Genomic DNA, 27918 nt, shown 5'->3' on the forward strand with positions numbered 1-27918 from the left:
AATTCCAAGAGGAGTAATAGTGGAACAGGCAGGTCCATTGTAACGATGCCTGTCCTATTCCGCAAAACGGACAAGAATAGGACATGTTCTATTGTTTTGCGTAACAGACATGCGGACAAGGAATGCACAGTCATTTCAGTGTTTTTTGCGGACCCATTGAAATGAATGGTTCCGCATACAGACCTGTAAAAAACTGAAAAAAAATACTTTCATGTGCATGAGCCCTAAATGTAGGTTTTAGTTTACTCATTGTAGCCGGGGCATGGCACCTAGCAGCTGAATTGGCGGTTAATGAGACGGGTCACGTCTTAGCATTTCATATGAATGCCAGTATGTGGTTCTCCTAGTTTAATCCCACTAATGTTGCCTCTCTCTCTCTTTTTCACAGGCTTCTTTTCAACAAGCGGATAATATACGAGGTATGAGGCACCATGGGTTGGTGGAAAGGGTTTCACGGAATCGCCTGCATTCCCCTCTACACAGACCCGTAGAGAAGCATGGACGTCAAATATCCTTTAAGGTTTATGAAAGTGCACAGAAAGCTGGTGGTAGTGCTGTCTGCCGCGCTTCATGTAAACAGTGAAATCTTGTCCGGATTCCAGCTCATTAGAATACCTCTTCCAGCAGCGAGCACTTATCCCATTAGGACGGGACTCTGAGCATTTTATTTACTTTACGCCGTAGTTTAGACCCTTTCTTTGGTGTTGCAGTTAATTCCTCTCTCTTGATTTATTATTTTGATTGTGTTTTTACATCTCTGCTGTCTGTCTACATGGGTATACAGTTTTATCCCAATCACTATCATTTATCAAACTGATGTAAAGCAGACCTGGCTTATTGCCCATAGCAACCAATCAGATTCCACCTTTCATTTTTGATAGCTCCTTCAGAAAATGAAAGGTGGAATCTGATTGGTTGCTATGGGCAACTAAGCCAGTTCTGCTTTACACCAGTTTGATAAATGACCCCCTATGTTTTTTTTCTAGTGGAAGTCAAGTCTTATTTTCCTAGACTCCCTAGAATTGCTGTGCACATGTAATACTCTAAATTATGTATGTGACCCTGCTTTAAAAATCAGTTCCCAAGTAGTTGTAGATCGGGCTTGTTTGTGTTTCTTGTCATCTATGCAGCACAGCTTGTATGGATGACTCTCAAACAAAATGGACTCCTGTCAGCAGCCAACTGAGTCACCTCATTTGGCTTTATAAACCAGGTATCCCAATATAGACATTTATGATAATAGCATACGTATCTGGTTGGTGGAGGTCGGACTGCTAGGACACCTATCTTGAAAATGGAGGTGCCATGTTTCTTGTTCCGTTGGTAGTGGCCACCACCCCTTCACTAGTCGCTTCAGAAGATACAGAAACGGCCAGGTAAGTGCTCTCACGTAGGGTCCATTCACACGTCCGTAAGTGTTTTACAGTCCGCAAAACACGGGTACCGGCCCATGTGCATTCCACGTTTTGCATAACGCACACGGCCAGCCCTATGTAGAAATGCCTATTGTTGTCCATAGGGCATACTCTATCTTTTTTGTGGTGCTACGGAACGGGTCTATGGTGTCCGCATTTTTGCAGCCCCATTGAAATGAATGCGGATGCGGACCTAGAAATATGGACGTGTGAATGGACCCTTATAGTGTCCAATGACTATGCATGTGTACCCACCCCTGGCACCCCTATCCAGTGGCTGGTCAGACATATACGGTACGTTGGATGATCTAAATGATGGAGAGCCATGTTTGGCATGACTAGTGTTTTTTGTTCCTAGGATCTTTAAGGGCAGGTATGATTTGATGACAGCCTAATATACAAAATATGGATACTGAAAGCTTCCCCTAGAGGGGACCACTGCCATAGCTGTTCAGCTCTACTTATTTTCTATCATTACAGTAACATGCAGTTCAATGCATCTGAGCTGAAGGTACATGTTGCTGGGGAGATGGTCATCAAGAACGTGGTTCAGCCATCAAGATTAGTGCTATATAGTTCAGAAAAAGATGGCTGAGAGGTGACCTAATAACTATTTATATCCAAGGCCCATAGAGAGATCTCTCCCAGGACCATGACTGTGATGAGGGGACATCCCCTACATCTAGAGGAAAGAAGTTGTATACTCCAACATAGAAGAGGATTCTTTACTGTAAGAGCGCTGGAATTATGGTGGTCATAATGAGGAGCCCAGGCACGTTTCCTGAGAGGAGCAATATAGTTCTAGTTCCAGATGTCTGGAGAAGGGCCGTTAATCCAGAAAGTTATTCTGTTGAGTTTTTTTTTTTTTCCCTCCTAAGATGAGGAAAATTGGCTTGTACTTGATGAGGGTTTTTTGCCTTCTTCTGGGTTAACGTTGCAGAATAATAAGCTGAGCTGGATGGACGGATGTCTTTTTCAGGCTTACAAACTGTATTCTGTGCAGTGTCTAGCTGACTTACATGAGAGAGTTTGTCCACGATCCAGCAGGCGTTCTGTTATTAGAATTTTTTTCTGTCTGGACAATCATTAAAGGGGAATATACAAAGCGATATATTTCTGCAGATCTAATGCATTTCTCCCTACTGCCATGGGAACTCAATGGTATGGAGACATCAATGTACCTTGTGCAGCTCCTCGTGCTATTTGCCTAGGTGATAGTGAAGTAAGTGATGTGATATCTTTGGTGTTCCTTTTGGATTAGGCACAGTTTATAGTCACTGACCCAGGATCTCCCTTTTGTACATACTGAGCCTTGTCAACTGTTCCTAAAAATGGGATCAGGTCCCTTATTGAGAGCACAATAGAACTTTCCCAATGTTTTACTTTACTAATCGCCATTTGTGCCGGCCTTCTCTGCAATATTTCATTGGGGACGCCATCCGACGGACACGTGCACCGCGACTTCAAACAAGCAGTGCCGACCTGCGATTGTTTTATTTATATTTATGTGTGTGTGTGTGTGTGTATGTATGTATGTATGTATGTATGTGTATATATATATATATATATATATATATATGTATATATATACACGTGTATATGTGTGTGTATATATATATATATAAAATAAAGCTGATCAGGATACTGATGGCTGATCTGTAGGTGGAGGTCCGACTTTTTCCTGAAGATAGACCAATAATATTGTGCACTCATGAAAAACCCTTTAAAGCAGGGGGCCACATGCAGCCCCTGATACCATTCTGTGCAGCCCCCATCCATCTGGTAACAAACATGTCTATGTCTTGTGGCGACTCGCATGTATTTTTCATGTATTTCTCCCAGCAGATGGGAATCCTGGAACTGTAACTAGACATTAATGGTATATACTGTATGTTCAATATGCCATAAATATAGTATTTCATTAATTTTTTTTGCCCTCGTCAATAGTTCAGTCCAGCAATGTGGCCCCCAACCAGAAAACGTTGTGCACCCCTGCTTCAAAGCTTCACTCACAGATGAGAATGTGTTTTTTATAGATTAGAAACGACCTAAACCTTCAGTGTTTTTTTTTTTTTTTTTTTTTTTTTTACTTAACTTTTATTATTATTATTATTATTATTTTATTTATTTTCTTAAAGTTGTGCATGCTTTTTTGTTCATTGATTTTGGCTGTCCTCATGCCGGGCTGTGGACAGTTGAGTGACGTCTGTTAAGTGATTCATTATTCATCTTACTTTCTTTAAAAATGATTGAGGTTTTTTTAGTCTCTTTTTTTTATTTTTTATTGGCTGGATCACAGCTTTTAACACCAAGCTTTAACTCGTAACCTCTAATTTTCTGCTAATATGTAGGTAATGTGTGTTGAAACTTGCAGTCCTGAAACGAGGCATACTGTTTGCTGGGTAATCATGAGTGCGTTGCTCATTCAGACCGGTTTGGTGGAGGGCTGCACTGGCTTGATATTGAGCAGCAATAAAAATTTGAGGTAAGACCGTGAATAAAGTTGTCAGACTGAATGGCGCAGGGAAGGATCAGTCTCTTCTCATGTGGTTTTTGGAAGCAGCTGGTAAAAAAATAAGTGGAACCAATAGAAGTGCAAAGTGTTTTTCCTAGATGTGTTTTCTTGTGAACATGTCGCAGCCGTTATTTGGTAAGGATTTTCAGTATTCTTGAATTGCTGAAATGTATTTAGCCTATTTAGAACAAAGCTAACCGGGATGTTTCTTTTTCTACAACTAGCCATACGCACTGCGTGCCGAGCGTGGATGTAAACTAAGAGACTGGGCAGTGCATATACAGCTGTCCGATCCATTTCTCCCCCGATACGTCGTTGAAAAGCCCCTCATACACATTAGGATGGGGGGGTTTCTGACATTGTTTTGTGTATGGCTATCTCAAAGGGGTTGGGGGTCCGACAAGAATGGCATCTGCCTCCTTATGATGTGTAACACTTACCAATGCCATAATTCTGCACAGATTGGCAGGTTTGCAATTCAACCGCCTAGTCATGTTGACAGAGTGGCGCAGTATGTTGCGCTATCCTTTATAAGGAAAGAGGGAACAGTAAATAACAGATTTAGTATTATAAACTCTCCCCCCCCCCCCCCCCTATTGTTTTAAAGAGGTTATACAAGAGTAAGACAGACCTCACAGAGTGGCCTACCCACTGTGGAGATCATACCTACCTGCTCCCCGCTGCTGGATTCAGCGGCGGATGCTCCCGGGCCAGCTCCTCCTGCTGTACTGAGATCAACATCTGCCGCTGTGCATGGGTTTCCCATGGAACGATGACAAGGATATCCACACTTATGTGAGAACTAGGCATCTGCAATAACTACCCGGTTCCGCAGAGGTGCCCAATCAGAGCCGTTTAACACGTAGATGCCACGGTCAATAGCAAACACGACGTCTAAGGCTACTTTCACACCTGCGTTCGGTGCGGATCCGTCTTGTATCTGCACAGACGGATCCACACCGATAATGAAAACGCTTGCATCCGTTCAGAACGAATCAGTTTGCATTATTCTTTGAAAAAAAAAGTATAAGTAAAAACTGAGCCGTCCTGACTTACAGTAAAAGTCAATGTAGGACGGATCTGTTTTTAATTGCACCATATTGTGTCCGTGAAAACTGATCCGTCCCCATTGCTTACATCTTAAGTCAGGACGGATCAGTTTGGTTCCGCATTTTCAGGCGGACACCAAAACGCTGAACGTCGTAAAATTTTGAAAACTCTCTCTCCCCCCCCCCCCCCCCCCCCCCCCGCCCCCAGAAAGATTTAATAAAGTTAATCTGTAAGTTATGTCTACCCCAAAATGGTGCCATTAAAAACTACAACTGTTTCCACACAAAAAAACAAGCCCTCATGTGGCTGCATTGACCAATAAATTAAAAAGTTATGGATCTTGGTAGGCGACGATTAAAAATGTTTTAAAAAGTTACTTGGTCACAAAGACCTACAACAGGCTAGTGACTAAAGGGTTAACTAAGCATTACCATCTCTATCATTCGTAAGTAGAAAACCAAAGATGGTTACTTATATCTGGGTGCCATCTGCTGAACTGGTAGAAAGATGTGCAAGGTCTGCACAGGAAATCTGTGATAGGATCACTTGCAGTAAGGCCAGCCGGAAACGTGCGCAGGATGCACCATTATCCTGCAGAGTTTAACCCATAGGCCACACAAGCCACTCCATTTTATTGTAGCCTTCTGCTGTCAGAACAGACTCCTCTGTCAGATTATTAAAGAATTGGGCTCAGACATTGCGATGCTAGGGCCTAACATTTTGGATTAATGTTTATGAAACTTAGTGGGCCACTAAAAATGTTAAACTAGCTACTAGAGCGGCCTGACTGGCTCCTTAAAAGGGGTTTTCCCGGCAAGTGGCATTTATCATGTAGAGAAAGTTAATACAAGGCACTTAGTGATTGTCCATATTGTCTCCTTTGCTGGTTTGATTTATTTTTCCATCATATTATACACACTGCTCGCTTCCATGGTTACGGCCACCCTGCAATCCAGCAGTGGTGGTCGTGCTTGCACACTATAGGAAAAAACATTGGCTGCTCTGATTGATACCGGTTGACTACTGGCACTTCCTGGATCACGTGCCTTAGATTGTGCATGCGATTCTAGCCTCGTTGCGACCCACAATGAATGTGTCCATTATCATTGAAGGCAATTTCATGTCCTGCCCCCGTCACTCTATTATTACAGCGCATGCATTAGATTGTGTCTCTTGGTAGAGCTTACAATACTTTCCCGCCACCTAAATAGGCTGGCTGCGCCTGCACAATTACGTAGCCCAGCGTGCTGTTCTGCCTGACTTCAGCAGTAAGCGCACAAAATGTAGTTTCAACAAAAGGGGAACATGAAATAAAAAATAAAATACAATATTGGAATACCCTTTTAAGGTTCATTTGTAGTAGCCCAATGTTCTGCTGATAATTCTTTTGGGTGTCAAGCAGCATAATATTAATATTATAAGAACGAGTATGACTTTTCAATAGTTGTAGTCCACTATATACATGACTGCTTGGTAGCAGCCTGCAGTAACTCACATTACAGTGACCTTTCTTTCTGTAGTACCACTTAGGCTCGGTTCATGTTTTTTATGTTCTGTAATGTTACAATTCTGCCTCCCTGGGGGCACATTTGCAGACATTATTTTTCCCCTCACCCATGACGGCACCCATGCGACTAGGACCTCCCATCCAGGACAGGAAACCTGAAGCGATAAAATGGTTCACACCCCCACCACACCTCAGTTCAGTTTTCCTGTCCTCTGGATAGGAAGTACCTGAGGAGCTCTGGCTCCTACCGTTGCTTGGTTCTCACATCAGAGGTTGGGGAGGTCCGGGTCTTCTACACCATAAAGGGACCTATCTGGGCGCCGGGCCGGAAGAGGTGTGGGCATCCTCGTGCTTTGGATTAGGCGTTTTTTGGGCCTAAGGAGTTAAAAGGAGCAGATGCACGTTTTATAAATTGGCAGCAGGAGAAGGCAGCCAGCCTTGTGTGCACACAGTGCTGTGCAGGATCTGGGTTTCCACCAGCATGTTGGAACCAGGTGATGCAGGACGCGCCGACCCCCTGGAGCCCACAAGCCCAGTATTGGTCCTGAGTAGTGTTGAGCGAACTTGTGTTTTAAGTTCGGCATCTAAAGTTCGGGTTCGGATTATCGAAGTATCCTGTTATGGATTCTAAATTCCGTTATGGTCCATGGTAGCGGAATCCATAACGGGATACTTCGATAACCCGAACCCGAACTTTAGACGCCGAACTTAAAACACAAGTTCGCTCAACACTAGTCCTGAGGAGTGGGGAAGCTTGACTCTACTTCTGGTGAGATTTAGCCTCTCCTAATTAATTTTGGGTGTTGTTTTGCTTTATTGTTATAGGTAGCAAAAACACCAAAGAAATCATCCGGAAAGACTAAACATAAAGAATGTGGAGGATGTAGATTAGCCTTAGCAGCCTCTTATATTAAACCACTATGTCAAGCATGTATAGATAAGTTGGTTATGGTGGAGTCTTACAGCTTATCCAGAAATATTAAGGCCTTGGTATTGTCAGAAGTTAAATCTATTAAATCACTCGGTCGGAGTCGCCCAAGGTCTCCAGAAAGGTCTACCTATAATAAGGACTCTGATTCGAATCTTTCTGGGGAGGACAAGGATAGAGAATCCGGCCAGGCCGCATCAGATGATTTCTTCTCTTCAGATGAGGATTCAGCTCTTTTTCCACCAGAAGATACTGAACCTTTACTTAAAGCCGTTAAAACCACCATGCAATTAGAGGATGTAAAACAACCTAAATCTAATTGCTGACCAGGTCTTTGAGGGTCTCGGCCCTAAAAGGCATCGAGTTTTCCCTGTTCATAAAAATATGGAAGCCCTTATCAGAAAAGAATGGAAAAATCCTGATAGCAAATTTTTTATTCCTAATTCTGTAAAATTTAAATATCCGTTTGAGTAGTCGGTAGTGGGTGTCTGGGACAGAGCCCCCACAGTATATGCCCCGTTAGCTAAAATAGCCAAAAAGTCCTCTCTACTATTTCATGACTTAGGCTGCTTAGAAGATCCAATATATAACGTATAGGAGGGGTACTAAAATATCAATGAGCCTCGGACCGCAAATACATAAGTAGTGATGGGTTTAATAAACACTAATTAAACAGGGTATTATAAAATTACATAAATTGACAAGGAAACTGGCAGATGGCTGATATAAACAATCAAAATATGATTAAATAATGTGTTAGCACATATATTGAGTCAGTAGCGTCGTACGTGACCTAGATGGAAAAGTGATTGTCTGATCGACAGACTCTATGAGCTAATGTCCCATATAGAGGTGGACAACCATAGACAGAGACCTGCCGTTAGGGGGCGTATCTCTTGGTTGGTAAATGGTTAGTAGGGTAGATACATATAGGAGTGTGTCCGTATCACATATGTCCGATGTGTATGCGGGATAGCTATATGCTTAGCTACCGGATCACAGGCCAGTTACACAATCCCTTTTATACACTGCGGATTGAGGGTCTTGCCACTGGGTAGTACTGGGTTGCCGAATGTCTCCTCTCTTTCTTCCAACGCCAGACCTGCTACCGGTGTCCCGTGTAGTCTCGCGGTATCAACGTGGCATCCCACATGACTTAGCGGCGGTTGCAGGTGACTAGAAGTCCATGTGATCGGTTGTAAGTGGCAAGGTATGCATCTCTTAGTTCCGCATCTCCAGGTGAAGAGTCCAATGAGACGTAGTTCAGTAATCATGGATATGTACGAGTGGCTGATATACCATAGAAAAAGCCACATATGGCAAAGTCCATATAGATGTATTGCTTGCTACTCTGTCCAAATCTACCATACGCGTTTCGGGGTATCTCTCCTTCAGTGGCGGTATTGAGCAAGCAAGAAATGCAACCTTTACATACTCAGATTTGCATGGGATGATGGGACAATAGTCCATCTCAAATTGAAGTACGGAGTAGTGGCAGTGGAATAAAAAAACGCATATGCATTTTCAGTGCGCTTTTATATAAAATCACAGCAATCTGAATGTGCAATATGAAAGATCAAGATCTACATAATAATAACTTATAAATACTCCTAAATCAGCATGACAGAAAAATATAGACCTAAATTAATAACAAGTTAGCACAACTAGATGCAGTATCACTGTTAAGAGGTCTGCTGCTCATTCGCCCCAGGGGATGGAAGTGTTGCTTAGAAGATCCATTAGATAAAAAAGCAGACGTCTATCTTGGACGTGCTTAAGAGTCTGCTTCAACAAGTCTTAGGCCGGCCATTGCTGCCTCTTGGGTCTCCAGGTCCTTAAGGCTATGGTTAGATCAGCTGGAGTCGCATATTAAGGACATAAGACCCAGAGAGGAATTACTATTTTCCCTCCCTAACTTTCCTAAAGCCACAGACTTCCTAGCAGACGCCTCTACTTATGTGATCTGTTTTTCTGCCAGAGCAGCTGCCATGTCTAACGCAGCTAGATGGGCTATCTGGCTTAAATCATGGAAGGGGGATCAGGGTTCTAAGTCTAGACTTTGCGCTCTTCCGTGTGAGGGTTCTAGGTTGTTTGGTTCCTCGCTTGGTGACATCCTAGAGAGAGCCTCAGATAGGAAGAGGGGTTTCCCAATTCTTTAGAAAACTTCCTTTTTTTGTAAATCCCAGGCCAGTTTTAAAAGACAAACGAGGGTGACGGGAGAGACGGGGAGAAATTTCCTAAAAAATATATATATATATTTTTTTTTTTGTTCAAGCCCCAGGACAATAGATCAAAGGACAAACAACAATGACGCCAGATCTCAGGTGGGGGAAGACTGTCTCAGTTTCTCCCAGCCTGGAGGTCCATTTCTCAGAACAAATGGATCTGAAGTGGCTTTCTCATCCACCAGACTTTTTTGCCCAGACAGCTTGTCCCAAAAATCTGGAAAGAAGAAATGCTTTAGAGTTAGAAGCTTTCTCCCTCTTGGACAAAGGGGTAGTTTGCCCGGTTCCCAAAACAGAGAGGGGCAAAGGGTTTTATTCCCCTCTCTTCTTGGTGAAGAAACCCAGTGGAACAGATTGATTTTAAATCTAAAAAAAATGAAACAAATCTGTGGTGTACAAAGTTTTTTGTATGGAGACTATAAAATCAACTGTAAATCTCCTCTTCTAGGGTTGCTAGATGCAAGCTTGGATTGGGAGGATGCATATTATCATGTTCCAATCCATGCTTCCTCCGCTTCCTCCCAAAAGTTTTTAAAAACCGCAGTCTGGGTCCAGGGAGAGTTACTGCATCTCCAATACAGAGCACTGCTCTTTGGGGTTTCCCAGGCTCCTAGAGTATTTACCAAAGTAGTAGCAGCTTTTGTAGGACTGTCTGGAATTGCGTTAGTGCCCTATCTGGATGATTTCTTTTATAGTCTCTCAATCAAAAGAGAGACTAGAAAAAGATATAAAATTCCTCTGCTCCACTTTGCAAAATCTAGGATGGAAAATAAATTGGAAAAAATCATACCTAATTCCTTCTCAAGTTTGCATTTTCTTAGGAATTCAGCTGGACTCCCATCTGAAAATAAGTTTTCTTCCGCTTCCAAGGAAGAAGTCAATCAGGGAACAAGTATGGTCAATCTTCCATTCTTACCAGTGTACTTTCAGGGAAGCAATGGCGGCACTCGGGCAGATAAAATCATAGGACGGCTCCCCTTATTCCTTGGATCAGAGTTTCTACCTTTCTTCAAAGACAAGACTCTCCCTGTTGTGGTGGACAATTCCAGAGAATCTATCTGCAGGGGTTCCATGGACATTTGTAAACCCAAGTATAATTACCACAGACGCCAGCCCTTGGGGTTGGGGGGCCCACTCGCAGAACAGGTGCTGGCAGAGGTAAAACACAGGACGATTGTCTTCTATTCCTACAATTCTACAACAGTGGCCTACATAAACCGTCAAGGGGGAACGAGAGTCCCTTCCCTTTTACTTCTATGCCAGAAGATCTTTTATATAGCAGAGGAGAGAAGACTTTTTCTGTCAGCAGTGCATCTGAAGGGGAAGGAGGGCAGCATAGCAGACTTCCTAAGTCGAGTCTCCTTAAAACAAGGAGAATGGTGTCTAAACAAATAATTTTTTTTTGCAAATAGTCCAGAAGTACGGTCTTCCCACAGTGGACCTTTTTGCCTCAAGAGCCAACCGAAAATTAGAGAGGTTCTTCTCCCTCAACCATTTGGACGGCCCGTTAGCAATAGACGGGTTAGCACAGGACTGGAGCCAGGGGTTAGGGTATGCCTTCTTTGCCTTATTCCCCAGGTATTGAAGAAAATAGAAAGAGACGGGGCCTCGGTTATCCTGATGGCTCCAATGTGGCCAAAGCGGTCCTGGTACTCCAGTCTGCTAAAGTTGGCAGTAGAGCCTCCGTGGTCCCTTCCGTTGAAAGAGGATCTTCTGTACCAGGGTCCGCTAGTCCATCTCTGCCCAGAAATTCTCCATCTCTCGGTGTGGTTTTGAAAGGGAAGTTTGGTCCAGGAGATTATCCGCCAAAGTAGTCTCCACTATGCTGAAGAGTAGGAAGGTGGTTACCTCAAGAAAATATAACAAAGTTTGGAATGTTTTTTCAGCCTTCTTAGGACATAGCCGAAATACCAAAGATCCTAGCGTTTTTGCAAGCAGGGCTAGACAGGAATCATAAAGCATCTACCTTGAAAGTCCAGGTAGCTGCTTTAAGTTATTTCTTTGATTCCAGATTAGCAGATCACCCATGGATGAAAAGATTCTTGTTGGCAGCATCTAGAATGCACTCTTCTTTAAGATCCTTGTCTTCCCCCTGGGATTTGAATACTGTCCTTTCGGCCCTATCGCAAAAGCCGTTTGAACCATTAGGTGAGATTTCTATTAAAATGCCTACTTTCAAAATGGCCTTCCTTTTAGCTATAACATCTGCTAGACTGACTGGTTTAAGAAATTCAGGCTATCTCTGTCTTTCTTCACTATTTGGAGGACAAGGTGATCATTAGACCACTTCCATCCTTTCAGCCTAAGGTGGTCTCCGATTTTCATAGAAGTCAGGATGTGACTCTTCCCTCCTCCTGTCCAAATCCAACCAATATGTTGGAAGAAAGATTCCATTGCCTGGATGTCAGAAGGTGTTTAGTATTTTACCTAGACTCAACTTCATCTTGGAGAATAGATGAGAATCTCATTCAGTTTTTGAGTAAAGCAAGAGGGCGCAAAGTCTCTACTAGTGTTATTGCTAGATGGGTAAAGAATTATATTTCCCTGGCTTATTCTTCCCTTAACCTGACTCCTCCTTCGAGGTTTGGGGTTCATTCCACCAGATCTGTGGCGGCCTCTTGGGCGGAGAGAATGGATGCTTCTCTGGCCCAGATATGCAGAGCTGCTACTTGGAGCTCTCCCCATACCTTTTTTAAACATTACAGACTGCATCTTGACTCGGATGCAGCCGTTGGGAGAAAAGTTCTACAAGCTGTACCCCCCCTAATTTTTTTTATTTTATAGTTTATTCTCGCATGGGTGCCGCAATGGGTGAGGGGAAAACAATAATTATTGTTTTCCCCAGAGGGAAAATTCTGTATGAAGTATTATGTTTGGACAGCATAGAAATTGCAGAAATGCCTAGATCATGTTTGTTTTAAATATTTCCGCATATTTGCTGTATTTTAAACCTATTTCTCAGGTTTGGACTTTTCCTTTACTTTTGTATTATTATTAGTAGTAGTAGTGACATAAGTGTGACATCACTTATTATATTTATGGCTCTTAAATTAGTTTGTATTTGCTGACTATAATTTAAATTCAAATAGATTCTTAAGATTAAAAGGGGGTTGTCTACATCCAACCTCAATTATAGTTATGTGCCCCAATCTGCTGTAAAGAAAGACACTAACCACTGGTGCTCTCTTCCAACTATTAGGGTCCCATCCCCATTCCTTATGGTTCCCTGTGGACCGAAAGTGTGACATTCCTACCTTTGTCACCTGTACCATTGCAGACATTCGCTAGCCTCACCAGTGATGTTTCCCTAAGTGGCATGTGACAGCTGTGGCCAGTGAATGGCTGCAGCGGTCCACGGGATGACGAATGCAATAGCACACAGGGACCGGAAGCAGCGTGGACAGGATGCTAAGCACTGGAATGGAAAAAAACACCAGCAAAAAAACACCATGCATTTGGTTAATCTGTGTGCAAGGACCCTAAGGGCTCTTTCACGCAAGTGACTCCATTGCAGGAATCACGTTGTGTATGTGAGCGTGATCCTCCTTTCTGGATGCTGTGTGCCTCTGCATGACCTTACCCCTACAGAACCTTTGTGGCAGCTTTATGTCACTGACTCTGTAGGGGTAAGGTCATGCAGAGGCACACAGCATTATAAATCAGTGTAATGCCCTGCACTCCTGCAAGACGAGCAGTGTCCAGAACAGAGGATCACGCTCAAGCGCAGAACTTGATTCCTGTAGTCGACTCGCTTGTGTGAAACGGTGGCTGTCATGCTGACCAATCTGCTTCCCGATAGTCTGGTGGTATGTTATATTAGTCATTTTCCACTGCAGCCTGCTGCTGTCTGTACATATGGTAGCTTTCTACCCTTTCAGGGCCCTCTAGAATCTTCTTTTTTCAGGTTATCAGTTTCGGAAGGAATAAATATAGGGGTGAAAGGGAAAAAGAGAAAAGGCTGAGATGCTACGGTAAAATTGGAAAAAAATTGCATGATAAATGATGAGATTTTATATGTACCCAACTATACTGTGCATCAATGTTGGACCAATGATAGTTCTTTAACTTATTTTTAGTAAGATTCCTTTGGTCTTTCTTAGGCTACTTTCACACTAGCGTTAATATTTTCCGGTATTGAGATCCGTCATAGGGTCTCAGTACCGGGGAAAAAAACTCTTCCGAATGGGGACGAACGGAACGGAATGCTCCAAAATGCATTCCGTTCTCATACTCTGAGAGCAAACCGCAGCATGCTGCGGTTTGCTTTCCTTCCTGGAATGCGGAGCAAAACGGATCCGTCATGACCCACAATGCAAGTCAATGGGGACAGATCCGTTTTCTCTGACACAATAGAAAACTGATCCGTACCCCATTGACTTTCAGTGGAGTTCATGACGGATCCTTGTTGGCTATGTTAAAGCTAATACAACCGGAACCATTCATAACGGATGCAGATGGTTGCGTTTTTGCTGAGCCCCGCCGGATCCAGTAAAAGTAGCCTTATGTAAAAGTTAGGTTATGAAGGGAATCTGTCACCAGGATCTTGGACTATTCTCTTTAGTAATACATGAGTAGTCCAGATCACTCTTTTTTTTTTTTTTTTTCCTACTGCCCCCTTTCCCTTGCTATCAGCACCCAAACCTGCACTGAAATACACTGCTGTGCTAACCTAATGGAGAGGACTCCTGTGCATGCGCACAGCAGTCTGGACTATGTCAGTGCAGCTTTCAGTGCTGACAGTCGGGGCACAGGTGGCAGTAGAAAAAAAATAAAAAAAAGACTGGCCTCCTCCTGATGTACTGCAGATAATAGTCCAAGATCATGGCGACAGAGTCCTTTTAATATTCTGGTAGAGTTCAGAGTTGTAAGGAGGCGTAGAGGGAAGGGCAGCAGTTTTTACTGTGGTATCCAGTGCTGGAAAGTAATGAAGCAGGCCGTTGCATAACCCCTCACTACTTGGCACATACTATTAATTACTGTGTTGTACTTCCCATTGCTTCTCGGTGGATGAAAAGAAAATTCATTAAGATGAAAGACATAATGGCAGTGTGTTCCAGCAGCCGCTTGTGTAAGTGGTGCTCAGCGCAGCACTTTAATGCTTGTCCGTTCCGGCATTGGCATTGCTTCTACTTCTTCCCTTCAAGACGCTGAGAACAGTAAGCTCTGCAGGGTCGTCGGTGAAGAATCGCTTTCTGAAGCTTTGATGTGCCGGTCGGTGGCAGCTGTTGGAATGCCGCACATCGAGCAGGTACAACCGCCGCAGAGGCACCGGGGAATGTCCTTGCTCTAGGGAAGGGTAGCTCCTGGGTTCTTTCTGCACAGACTTGTCAAACATGTTGGTCGGATGACCCTGACTTTTCGTCTAAGCATGACGTTTCTATTCATATTCAACACTTGTATGTAAAGCCTGTCCGGAAAAATGTTCTACAGCAAAGGGTTTGGCGCCAATAATGTTAGGTTAGTTGTAGCTTTACATAGAACTACTAATGAGCCCTGTGATTTTTATTTTATTTAATTTTTTTAAAGGGGTTGTTCACCTTTTGGTTTGGGCAAGCTCCCTCCTGGCCAGACCCACAAAGGAAAGCATGCTTACCTTCTCCCTGCCGGTGGGTCTAGACTCTATTGCTCCTATGTCGCCGCTCAGGTCCCCCCCCAACCGCTTTGACATCATCGCAGCCAATGACTGGCCACAAACTTGACGTGCCCCTTTGCATCACGCCAATTGGTCACATGACACAAGGTGGCAGTTCACCGCTGCAGCCAGTCACCCACTGTCAAAGTGGATGTTGACCGTGTGGGACCTGAGCGAGGAAGCCGGCATCCAGCGCCGGGGAGCAGATACCGGTAAGTATGCTTCCTTTTGCAGCTCTGCCCAAGGGAGATGTTCTGCCCAAACACCCCTTTAATAATAGTTAGCTCTGCAGCATGTGTGGCTGCAAGCAGACGGGATTTCGGCTGAAGTGACAACTCCGACTAGATGTGTAAAGCTTTGCAGAACAGCAGTTCTTGCAATGTTCTTGGAGACGAAGCACAATCTGCAGCCCGTGTTGACAGAGCAATGAGTGGGAGTGTATTTTTCTGAGAAGATGAAATATGCATTGCCAGAGACACTCCTTGTTTGTACAACTCCAGCCTAATCCCTTGCATCACAGCTGGAGTCCTTAGAGGGAATGCACTCAGACTTCAGTAAACTCTTCCTTCCTGTCTGTTTTACAATATGCTTGTTGGTTCTTTGCATGTAACCTTTTCTTTGCTGGAAAGAGACCCTGCTATAGGTGGCTGTAGAAGAAGTACAGTTATGTGTTTTTCTCTATTAAATATGCATTTCAGACATATGTATCCACTTGCTTTTCGTGTTTTAGTCGATATTTGCCAACGCTTTTTCTTAGTGGCTCTTGTCCTGTTTTATTTTGTACGGTTTCAGATTTCTACGTAGTAATATTTATCTATCCTTTTATTCTGCCAGATTTCTTCTGCAGAAAGCAGCGGAAGCCATGTCCTGTACAGCAGAATTGTATTGCCTCTTACAAGCTGTAGATAGACATCTTTTCAGAAGGCTTATTAGGCTTTCCTTTTTGCAAAGGGAACAATACAAGCCGTAGCCATTTAAAGGGCTTTTCCTATGAAAATAATTACTGTGCAATGAATAGGACATTTTTATATAAAGTATCATTGCAATATACAGTACATGCAATAGGAATACTGTACGTTACATTTTCCTCACTGTTGGCGCCCCCTCCTGTTTCTCTTGTGGCTGACGTTTTGGTCCACCTTCTCATGTGTGCAGTGGTGGAATACCGTTCTCGGTAGCTTCACTGCTCCCTTCTCCGCCTCTCAGGGTCATCCACCCATCCTTACTTCTAGACTCATAGACATATATAGCCTTCTCTCTCTCTAGGCAGTGGAGAAGGAAATTTTGTGTGTGTGTTTGGGGGGGCGACATTACATGCTATAGTGCAATTTATTAGCAGAATCACAGACGCTCTGTGTGAGGGACCATTTTCTATTTAGGCGAGGAAGGTGTTAACAAGAGCTGATTGCAGTGCACTCCTGGAAGATTCAGGTGCGGCTCTACCCAGAAGTGTAGTGACGCATGAACGGTCACTACTTCTCTGAGCAGCACCATGTCCGGCCCTTTCAATCAAGTGGCAAGGGGAGCTTCTTCAGCAGCGGGGGCAGCCCCTTGCAGGTGAAGAACTCTTCTTGATAAGGGTCCATTCACACGTCCGTATGTGTTTTGCAGATACGCCAAACACGGACAACGGCAATGTCCGCATTTTGCGGCCCGCACATCGCCGGCACTCTCATAGAAAATTGCGGACAAGAATAGGACATGTTCTATTTTTTTGCGGAACAGAAGTGCGGATGCGGACAGCACGTTCCGGCCCCATTGAAAATGAATAGGTCCGCACCTGTTCCGCAAAATTGCGGAACGGATGCGGACCCGTTTTGCGGATGTGTGAATGGGACCCTAAGACATATTGATTCACTAATGAATTTTCATCACTATTTCTGACCTATTCTCAGAACAAGTCAGCAGTATCCGATTTGGGGGGGGGGGGGGGGGCCCAGCACCACCCCCGATCAGCTGTTTGAAGAGGCCATGATGCTCAGACGACCTTCTCACAGCGCCGCACATTGTATAGTGGTTATGCTTGCTATTGCACTGGACTCGGACTGCGCTGCATGTAGGCCGTGTGATTGATGAAGATGATGTCACTGACCTAGTTGAACAGTGGGGGAGCTAGGAGTCGGACCTCACTGATCAGATATTAATGTCTGCACAATAATATTGGAACAGATTATAAGGAAATGATTACATAGATCTGCATGTAAATCCTGCCTGCATAAAAATTAACACACACAAAAAAAAAAAATATATATATACACACACACACACACACACACACACACACACACACACACACACACACACACACACACACGTATTTCTATAAAATCTGTGTATGTCTGCTCCTGTACCTTTCGTACTATTCCCTGTATAGAAGGCTACCATGCGTTTCTATGGAGCCGTGTTCTCCTGTCTCGCAGCTATATGTCCTAAGCATATTGTTGTCTCCATGCAGGCGGCCTCGTTTTCCTGTAAATAGGGAAGTGGCTGCCTGCGGTGGATTACAACTAATGGGTAAATGAACGCGGACAAGATTTACTGCCTGATTCCTTTTCTGCGTTTGCATAGAATATAATATAGAGGACCCAGGTTTTTTATTTTAGTGGAACATTCAGTTTAATAAAAAAAAGTTTTTGAACCAATGTCTGAATTTCTATGGAAAGCTCTGATCGTTGCTGAAGCGCTGCTATAGATCTGGCGCTTTCCCATCTGCTCCAGCTGTTTCTGTGGTCTGAAGGCGCTCTGTCCTAACCATGAACGCTAAGCTCGCCCATAGCCCTGACTGCTGGGTGCGATAATTGTGCTGCACAAGGTCTTTCCCAGTTCCCCGGCTGCAATGTTACAAGGTCATATCCCTATTAAGTAGCCAACATGGCGCCAGATTTCCAGAACTGAGAAATTCGGTTTGTAAATATCCATTGCCCTGTATTTGATAAGGGTGGCGGAGCTGCACGTTTTACAGAGGAGCATTCTTCCTGCGCTCCCAATTGTGGACTATGTAGGAGTTAAATTTAAAGACCCTGTTTGTTATGCCATGTAATCACTGGAAATCATTCTGGGCTCGTCATTTGTATTTCTCAGATCCTTACAATTCTGTCTTTTGTTCAGCGTTGGTGATTAGCACAGATTTAGTTGCAGGCAGTAATTCAAGATTAGCCCCCCGTAAATGGAGCACCGCGTTCCTATTTTAGGCTCCGTGCTCTGGAAGCCTTTGTGGAGCTTCAGGAGAAGCCTGGTTTGTGTCTGAGGCCTTGTTCAGGATGCCAGGCTAACCCTAGAAAGCATTCGTATATTTAGTCATGTGAAATGTTGTCTCCTGCTTTTCCTTTACTGTGAATCACTGTGACAGCTCTCCGTATGGATCGGTTTATCTCTCCCCTCCGCCTGATAATAGCTGGAGAAGGTAAGCACAACAGTCTTCAAAAAAATGTTTGCTGATCATTATAAAATACATTGGGTTGGCTGTACCTAATTGCTTGCTGCAGGCAACTATAGGGGTTGTGCCATGTTTTTAACTTTTTCCCTATCCACAAGACTGCTGGGACCCCCACTGATCCTAAGAATGGGGGTCCCGTTTCTCTGCAGGAATGGAGTGGCAGGTCTATTGGTTCTTTATGGAATTGCAGAAAATAGCAAATTGCTATATTTGGCACTCCCGTAGAGAATGAATGGAGCGACAGCATGCAAAAAACACGATGAGAATCTAGGGAGGTCCCAGTGGTTGGACTCCCGCCAATCAGATACTTATCCACTATGCTGTGGATCCTTTAAGCGGCACAAATAAAAATAATTGTTTGTAGGCAGCACAAGGCGGTGTATAAAAATGGATGTGCTGTCAACATACAATGAAACTCTATGGGGATGAAAGATCTTAGTAACGATCGTTCGTTCCCCGCCAGCCTTGATGGTCACTGCATGTAAATACAACTAAGGAGCGGGTAGTGGTTGGGAACGAGCGTTCATTTGAACATTCATTCCTGATTGTTGCCCAGTGGTATCAACCCATGCAAATAGACCCTTCATGGGGTACAATTTGGAGAAATAAAGGGGTTGTCTGGCCAATTAAATAAAAAAATAAAAAAGGAACTCAGAATAGTGTGAAATATGGCATACTCGCCTTCCTGGGCTCCACTTTCCGGTCCTTTTCGACACACTGGGAGTGACCGCTCATCCAGTCACTGTTCGAGAGTCGGGTGAGTATTGACACGTTTTATTATTTTACACTGTTCTGAGCCTTTTAAAGAATTTCTTTTATTCGACTGGACAATCCCTTTATATGGCATTCAATGAGCTCCTCATCACCTCTGATTTGGTTCTCTGCACCAGAGAAAAGGAGCTCCAGCCATGAGATATATTATGAAATTAGTCAGAATGTTGGAACAACATGGTTTTAAAAGGAGGACATAAGTGTAGAAAGAGCCTGGTTTCACAGAGTTGATCCACTTCTTATAGTTTCCTGATTAGTGCGCTGAGTGGACCTTTAGTGCTATATTAAAGGGTTGTCCAGCTCCAAAGCAAGTTTAAGTTGTGCCGCTGAAAGTGTGTAAAGGAAAGAAAAAAAAATCAATACCTGTTCACCACCGGTTAGATCCAGTGCTGAGGCTCTAATCCCCAATCCTTGTGGCCTGCAAGTCTGACTTCTCATCCATGGTCACATGCACCACTACAGCTATTCACTAGCCCTTATGGTGACATGTCCCCAAATAACATGTAACTGCTGAGCCTTAGCTGTTTGGGGACAAGTCACCATTGAGACCAGTGAATGGCTGTAGTGGTGCACATGACCAGAGATTGGGCTTCACACTTTTAGTCCACAGGGGAGCAGGAATGAGAGCCTTGACGTTGAATAGGGAAGACTTTTTTGGGGGCCAACAGCCCCCCTATAAATACCTTTAAGAGGTTTTGCAAGTTTGGGGTGGGGGGATTTGCAAACCCTCTCCTCTCGGACAGACCCGTGAAGGGAAGCTTACTTGCCTGCTTTCTGGCACTTGTTCCCTGCTCCTTCTCTTTCTGTTCTGGGCTGCTACGCTGGGCTCGACACGGCTGGAGACAATCTCTGACCGCAGTGGTGACCTTCTCCCCTTTGGGTCACATGACCATTTGTTATAATGCAAGGGGAGTAGGTCACCGCCGTGGCCAGCGATTGGCTGCAGCCATGTCAAACCGGGTGTGTACAGTGAGGTAACCCAGCAAAGTATCGCAGGCTAGGAGGAGGAGGAGTGGAGTACAAGCGCTGGGAAGTCCTCTTCCCTTTACAAGTCCGGCCAAGAGGGGTGTTTGCAAGGCCCCCCCCACCCACACACACACTTCCTTTAATTTAAGAAATGCCTAAAGTTCTGAAATAAAACATGATTAACTAGTGGTTTCACAATTGTTCTGAAATCTTGATTGCCTACTAAACTTTGTAGTTCAAAAACCATTGATGCCACTGCCTTTTGCCTGGCACTTGCATTGTTGAGACCTCCGCCACTGAACAGATATTACATCAGCATCTGAAATTAGAAACCTGTGCCTGCTTACACGTTCCTAGTTGAGCTTGCCCCAAGAAAGCATTGTGAAATTTGCCAAAGCTTACATTTCAGGACATCAGTTTCAGAAAAGGCACGTCATAGACTGGCATCAGTTCACTTGTCCGATTTACGTTCCCATCTGCAGAATCTTATTACCACATGTAATACTGCCAGGTTTTAATGATTTGCCCCATTAGTGTCAACAGACTTGAGTCGCCACATAAGAGACATTGTCTACATGTTTTTGTTGTTAAATAACTTTCTTTCCTCTACAGGATCCGATATAACGTTTCTCTCGTTTATACGTGTTTGAATATGATTCTGCATGCTTTTGTTATGTTCTCGTTCCTTCTTTTCTCTGTCCAGTTTCCAGTGTACTAACCGCTACCCTCTCAATTTCTTTCCCAATCTCACGCCATTGATAATATAATCTGCCATAGCTGGGGCATCATCTTCCGTGGACACGTTTTCTGTCGTGGTCTTTGTGTCCAGATGTTGCATTTGATGTGTGGCTCTAGACATCTGTGTAAACTTATGCACAACATTGACTTTGGCCAGAGTCCTTGCTTTATTCATAGTAAATCAAAATCGTTCAGCAGGCTTGGAAAAAGATGCTTTATGAGCTGATGTATAGCAGAGAGGTGATTGTGGTTGGTTTTTGGCAGCTCTGAGTTGATTTTTATTTACAGAGGAAAGGAATGGGGTCAGTGGGTGCAGTTCCTGAAAGTCTCATACAGCCGGGGATCGGCCAAGTGCAGACGTTTAGTCATTATTGTAGATTTTTGGTTTGAATCATTATTGCTTCATAGGCCTACAACAGAGATAGCTTGAAACCCTCTTGCGTTCTGGTAGGTCTGTGGTCCTTTTGAAGGATGTGTAGCTCGATTTATATACAAATGATGTCTTTTAGATAAGTACAGTGTTGGCATCTCTCACTCAGTAGACCATTTACAACGCTACACTTAGCGTATGATGAGGATGGTTTAAAAGGGTAAATAAATAGGGAACCACATTTTTAATACATTCAGAAACCTACTTCTGAATCCATCGCCTTCTTCAGGTCACCTGCAGGATGTTTCAGACTTAGTTTCAGTTAGCCATTCATTTTAAAACTGGCATGATGGAAGGCATAGTGGTTGTATATCTGAGGAGAGGACTACCAAGGCCATGATGCCACATCCATGCCACGTTCATACACGGACATTAGAGGTGCAGTTGAGAACCACTTTGTTAAACCTTCTGCAAATGCAAGCCATGGTTCTTACTTTTGATTTTATTGCCATCCTTTTTTATTCTTATAGCATGTTTCTTATAGATTATGATGTTATTTAGAGAAGGTTACTGGCACTTTTTTGGTCCTTTCCAGATATTTGGATTGTGGCCACAATTTAGGTCATGTGTTATGGCCTCAACGACTTGACCTTTTAAACTGAATTCAAAGATCCACAAAACCCAAAGTTCGCTTTTGTAACGCCGTGTCTGGTCTGGATGTTGCAAATGTAAAAGGACTCTAAAATGAAGCCAAATTGAACCCGGCGGAAATGGTCTAGTGCAGGGATCAGCAACCTCTGGTACTCCAGTTGTTTTGAAACTACAACTCCCACAATGCTCCATTCATGTTTATGGGATTTACTAGAACAGCCTAGCTGGTATGCATGCTGGTAGTTGTAGTTTATCTGCAGCTGGAGTGCCGAAGGTTGCTGACCTCTGGGCTAGTCTTTGTGTTGTAAAATGTGTTTGGTGGACTTAGGTTTTCCTCCACTTTGTGTCAGTGGACAACCTGGTGTTTAATACCAGGTATCACAGGCTTCATAAAGTTGCACAGCATCGTATATACAAATTTTTATAACCTCATGAAAAGTTCTATGAAATGTTCCTAGCTTTTTAGCTTTTGCCAGCTTCATTTCTACACACATAACCTGTATTCAGTGGAGACAAGGCTCCAAATAACTCAACTCTAGCCTGGAGAGGTTTTTAAAGAACATGTAGTTTCTGCATTCTTGCCATCCCACTCCCAGAAATATAATAACTGCCTAAAACTTTATCAACTTTATGTTCTCATTAGCAAGGGCATAAAGTTGGCCTTGAAGCTAGAGTTTGAGACAGAACAGGAGGACATCTCTACCCTGGCCTGGCTGTCTTTGGTAAAAGAAAGTCTTCCTGGCAAGTAAATGATCTCAATAAAATAATTTCCAGTGAGAGAGGTTAAAAGTGCAGCTGGTCTCTGTGTCCCACGCTCTGGATCCCTGGTGTCATTTGTTCCCACTGGCAACCACTTCATTGCCAAAGAACGTTCATGAGCGCAAAAAAAAAGCCCCAAAACTCAGAAAATTCTGCTCTCTTAACACTGTGAAGCCCGAAGCAGCGACTTCTTTTAAAGGATACAGCTGCGTCTCGGAATATGCAACCTCCTGACAGTTTTCAGCTGCCAACCTTTAGTTTTTTTCTCACTCCGTTTTACAATGAGAGTGACCACCAGCCGAGTCAGATAATGCCGCTCCTTCAAGCAATTTCTTAACAAGTTAGAGTAGTGATATGAAGTAATTGGACAGTACTTCAGCGACTTGTGAGATTGCCCGGACCTTGTCTTTTATGGACGAATAACTGTGTGTTGCCATTCAAGTAGTGACCTCCCGTAAACCTTGCCGGCCTGTATTCCACTTAAAGAAGCCTTTTGGTTTTTTCCTGGAATCTTTCATTAATTGTCGCTCTTTCTTGCCCCATGCTTTCTAAAGCTAATGATCACTCCTAATGCAGCCTTAATTACTATTGTGCTTCCAACTCCTATATATTTAATTGCAGGTCTTCATTCTTCCGCTGACACTAATTTCAATATAAAACCTGCTTAGCTAACTTCTGCCTTTAAGCACTGGAAACACTTGCAATGCAGTGCATTGCAAGACCTTCCAAGAAACTTTTTTTTTTCTTCAACACCTTTACATCTTTCTTCATAATCAAATTCCCAATTTAACATGGTACCATTCCAGTTTTTCAGTTTTATCATTCTTATTTTTCAACTATTCTCCATGAAAGAGGTTGTTTCACGAAAAAGTACAATTAAAGGGGTTCTACAGTTTGTCTTAACTGATGATCTATCCTCTGGATAGATCATCAGCATCTGACCGGCAGGTGTCCGACCCCCGCCGATCAGCTGTTTGAGAAGGCAGCGGCGCTCCAGTAGCGCCGCAGCCTTCTCGCTGTTTACCGCTGGCCCAGTGACTTCACGACTAGTATCAACTGGCCGCGGCTAAGCTCTGTTCACTTGAATGGAACTTAGCCGCGCCCAGGCCAGTTGATACTAGTCGTGACGTCACTGGGCCAGCGGTAAACAGTGAGAAGGCCGCGGCCCTACTGGAGCACCTCTGCCTTCTCAAACAGCTGATCAGCGGGGGTCCCGGGTGTTGGACCCCCACCGATCAGATGCTGATGATCTAACTGCAGAACCCTTTTAAGTAGAGTCTTGGAGTTGTGAAAAAAACAGATCCATCTGTTCCAGTGCCATGATTTTTATCTGCACGGTTTACCGTTCTTGCCAAGCTAGAAGCCCTCCGCAGTCACATCTGCAGGAACAGCGCTTGACCACTGAGCCTGTGCAGTGATGTGCCGTTCCTGCACACACGACCACTGAGGCCAGTGATTGGCTGTAGTGGTCAGGTGTATGGGAACAACACATCATCACTTCCAGTCCAGAGCAGAATAGAAACTGTGGGGGCAGGAACCATGGTGCTGAACCTGGACTATTTTACACCCCTCCACCTCTGCTTAATTTTACTTTTTGGTCATACAACGAAGTGCGATTTCCTTTGTCACTGCACTAACATGGTACTACAGTATACACTATTTTTATTGGGATTTTAACTGATATGAAACATTTGTTCCCTCTTCCCCCTCCTGACTTCTGTCTCTGAAGGCAGCATGCTACCTGGAGTGAAGAGAAACGGCCAGGATTTAGACTATTGTCTGCTCTCAACAGGTGAACCATGTTCTATATATTTTTTTAATAACTTCGGTGCACATGCCACTTTCTTATAGAATGTTTTTAGTTAAATTTAGTTTTTAGTTTTCATTTTTTATTTTTTGTTCCTTTGCTTTGCGAGTCACAAAAGAGAATTGTCGCAAGAGAATTTTACCTGAAATAAAATGCCTTACAATATCAGATGTATGCATATGTGAGTATACTGCTAGAACAAATCTTCAACATCAGGAACGGAGTTATGAAGACATTGGCATGTGAGTGGTAGCTAAAATAGGCATGCAGGTCGAGAAATAAGGAGATGGTATGTTTATAGGGGTTTATAGGTATTATGTGGCTTTCTGCAATAATCACAGTTACACATTGTCCCAAGAAAAAGATTTATAAGATAAACATAACTTTAGTTTTTTTTTTCCATAATTGATATGGTTGACACAGTTTTTAAAGGGAACCTGTCACCTCCAAACACCATCCCAAGTAGCCAACAGCGGGTTTCCGACGATTGTTTTCTTCCTGAAGGCAGATGAAGCAAAAGCTGAGAAAACGTTCTTTTATTCCCTCCTCGTGTGATTTTCTAGTCATGCTTGAAGTCAAGGGGGCAGCGGCCTCCTTGCTTCAAGTCACGGTAACCGCGCCCCCTTCCCCGCCCCTTCGCCTGTGACTGACAGCCGGCTGTTCGGCAAAGGCAGCCGAACTCTCGTGCATAAGCGCTGTCAGTCGCAGGGAAGGGGGCGCGGTTACCGTGACTTGAAGCAAGGAGGCCGCTGCCCCCTTGACTTACAAACATGACTAGAAAATCACACGAGGAGGGAATAAAAGAACGTTTTCTCAGCTTTTGCTTCATCTGCCTTCAGGAAGAAAACAATCGTCGGAAACACGCCGCTGGCTACTCTCAGGTACTGCTGGCGGCTTGGGATGGTTTTGGGAGGTGACAGGTTCCCTTTAATGCTAAATTTCACCTTGGTTTTCATGATCGGCATTGAAATCAAGGAACTTGAGTTGCTACCCAAATATCCTCAGCAGTGTCCCACTGAAACTGCATAGGTCTGTATAGATTCAGCATTTTCATACAATTTCATACAGGGAAAATGGCTGTTAACAGGGCTGGGATGAAGGTTTGGTTGTTGCCCATGATACCTGTGGAGGCAATTTATGATCTTCTAAACTTCAGGAGCAACAATAAAGTTTTCAATGCTAGACTTCAGGGATGGAAGGGTTCCTAATCATTGCAAGAGCTTGACCCACTGCTGGCTGGTAGCACTATACTACTCTCTAGAATATAATGGCAGGGGCTGACTAGCCATAGACCCTACGGGGAAATGACCATAAATTATGTACCTGGCCGGCGCTCACAGGGCCCTCCTGAATTCAACCATGTCAGGACAGTGGTATTTCAGGAGAAACATAAAAGTCTATTTGGCAGCACGCTAATGCTGTCTCCCGATATTCAAACCACTTTAATTTATAATTTTGCCTCCTGAAATTCTGCCATGTTCCAAGCAGACGTTAAGACTGTCTATTAAACTGCTATAATGATTTACTTGTATTTACACTGTTGGGTTATATTCACAACTAAATAAAGGTAGGTAAATACAGTTTACTTTTGAAACATTTTCCAGAAACCTTCTACTTTCTGCTTCTTATACCATTATACCATTTTACAGCTTTTTTTTAAATTTTTTTTTTTTAACTTGGCTCAAGAAAAAGGCCACCGACTACTCTGCTTGCTGTCTTCTAGATTTTGCAGGAGGTTTAGAAAGCTGATGCTCTCACCTGAAGGCATTATAGTTTAACGTGTCGTAAGCTGGCTATAGAGCAAAAATAATTGCTGGCCTAAAAATATCTTTGTACATTCCTCCTATTTACATACATGCGCTCTTCAGCCCAGTGTGCTCGTTTAAAGGGCACCTGTCAGCAGATTTGTAGCTATGAATCTGGCTGACCTGTTGCTTGTGAGTTTGGTAGCTGAAGACATCAGTGTTGGCCTCCATGTTTATATATGTCTGCATTGCTGAGAAAAATTATGTTTTAGTATATGGAAATGAGCCTCTAGGAGCAACGGGGCGTTGCCATTACTCCTAGAGGCTCAGCTCTCTCTCTACAACTGCTGTGCCCTGTGTACTTTGATTGATAGGGCCAGGTGTGATGACGTTTGCACTTTGATTGACGCGACCAGAAAGTGTAGAGAGAGAGCAGAGCCTCTGGGTGTAACGACAACACCCCCGTTGCTCCTAGAGGCTCTTTTGCATATATATATTAAAAAACTGTAATGCGGGCACATATGAACAGTGGACTAACACAGCTGCCAAGCGCAAATGCAATAGGTTGGCCAGTTTCATAGGTACAAATCTGCTGACAGATGGCCTTTAATATTGAGGAGGCCCAGTAAATGCCAATGGTAGAATTGGCTAATAGCTATTCGATTTTTATTTCTGCCAATTTTATTTCTCAAAAGCAATCAATTAAACATAAATGGGGGGGGGGGGGGAAATTCAATGCTATAGCTGTGCATTTAATAGAATTATTAATGAAATACCACTGCACACTCAAAATTAGATGCAAGTAAAATATTTTTTATTTTCAATATCCTCCAAAATAAATTGGCAACAAGATGCCATAATGTATATGTGACAAATGCGTGCGGTGTGGAACGGAGGTGCGGATCGGAAGCCCTCTGAAGCACTATGGATGCTTCCTTGGGTCTTCTGTCCTTGCCTCCAGTAGAGTACTTCTTTGCTCAAGTGAATGGGTCCGCGATCCACATGCGGCAGCCCCACGGTCGGCGTCGTGTGCTTGAGCCCTAATTATGAGTGCAGTCTGCAGCTCGAATTATGCAGATTTCTATATTGTGTATTTCACCCACATTGGCCCCATAAATTACCCGACCTGTACCTCTCCATTTGTTCACCATTCATTGTACCATTCTTTATAATCCTTTATGAAATCAGCAATTTTCGACCATTTAAGGATACTTATATATTTTGTTTTCTTTTTCTTCCATTAGTGACTCTGTGACCAAGGTCTTGGAATTGACCGAAACGTCAGACGCATTTGTCACATATACATTAAGGCATCTTGTTGCCAATTTATTTTGGAGGATATTGAAAATAAAAAATATTTTACTTGCATCTAATTTTGAGTGTGCAGTGGTATTTCATTAACA

At 43.5% G+C, this 27918-nt stretch overlaps 1 protein-coding gene across 4 annotated transcripts in view; it reads left to right on the top strand.

Annotated features, from left to right (window-relative positions):
- The window catches only part of CRTC3 (CREB regulated transcription coactivator 3), a 127361-nt gene that overhangs the window by 56749 nt on the left and 42694 nt on the right, over positions 1-27918 (top strand). For 2 of the 4 annotated variants that reach the window (XM_044279562.1, XM_044279563.1), the window contains exons 3-5: positions 389-508; positions 18614-18675; positions 24693-24755. In XM_044279562.1, coding sequence (XP_044135497.1) covers positions 389-508; positions 18614-18675; positions 24693-24755 — 245 coding nt within the window. The remainder of the gene's footprint in view (positions 1-388; positions 509-18613; positions 18676-24692; positions 24756-27918) is intronic. The other 2 variants (XM_044279564.1, XM_044279565.1) reach the window with 1 other exon arrangement.

Source organism: Bufo gargarizans, chromosome 2 (genome assembly GCF_014858855.1).
Source record: "Bufo gargarizans isolate SCDJY-AF-19 chromosome 2, ASM1485885v1, whole genome shotgun sequence".
Lineage (NCBI taxonomy): Eukaryota > Metazoa > Chordata > Amphibia > Anura > Bufonidae > Bufo > Bufo gargarizans.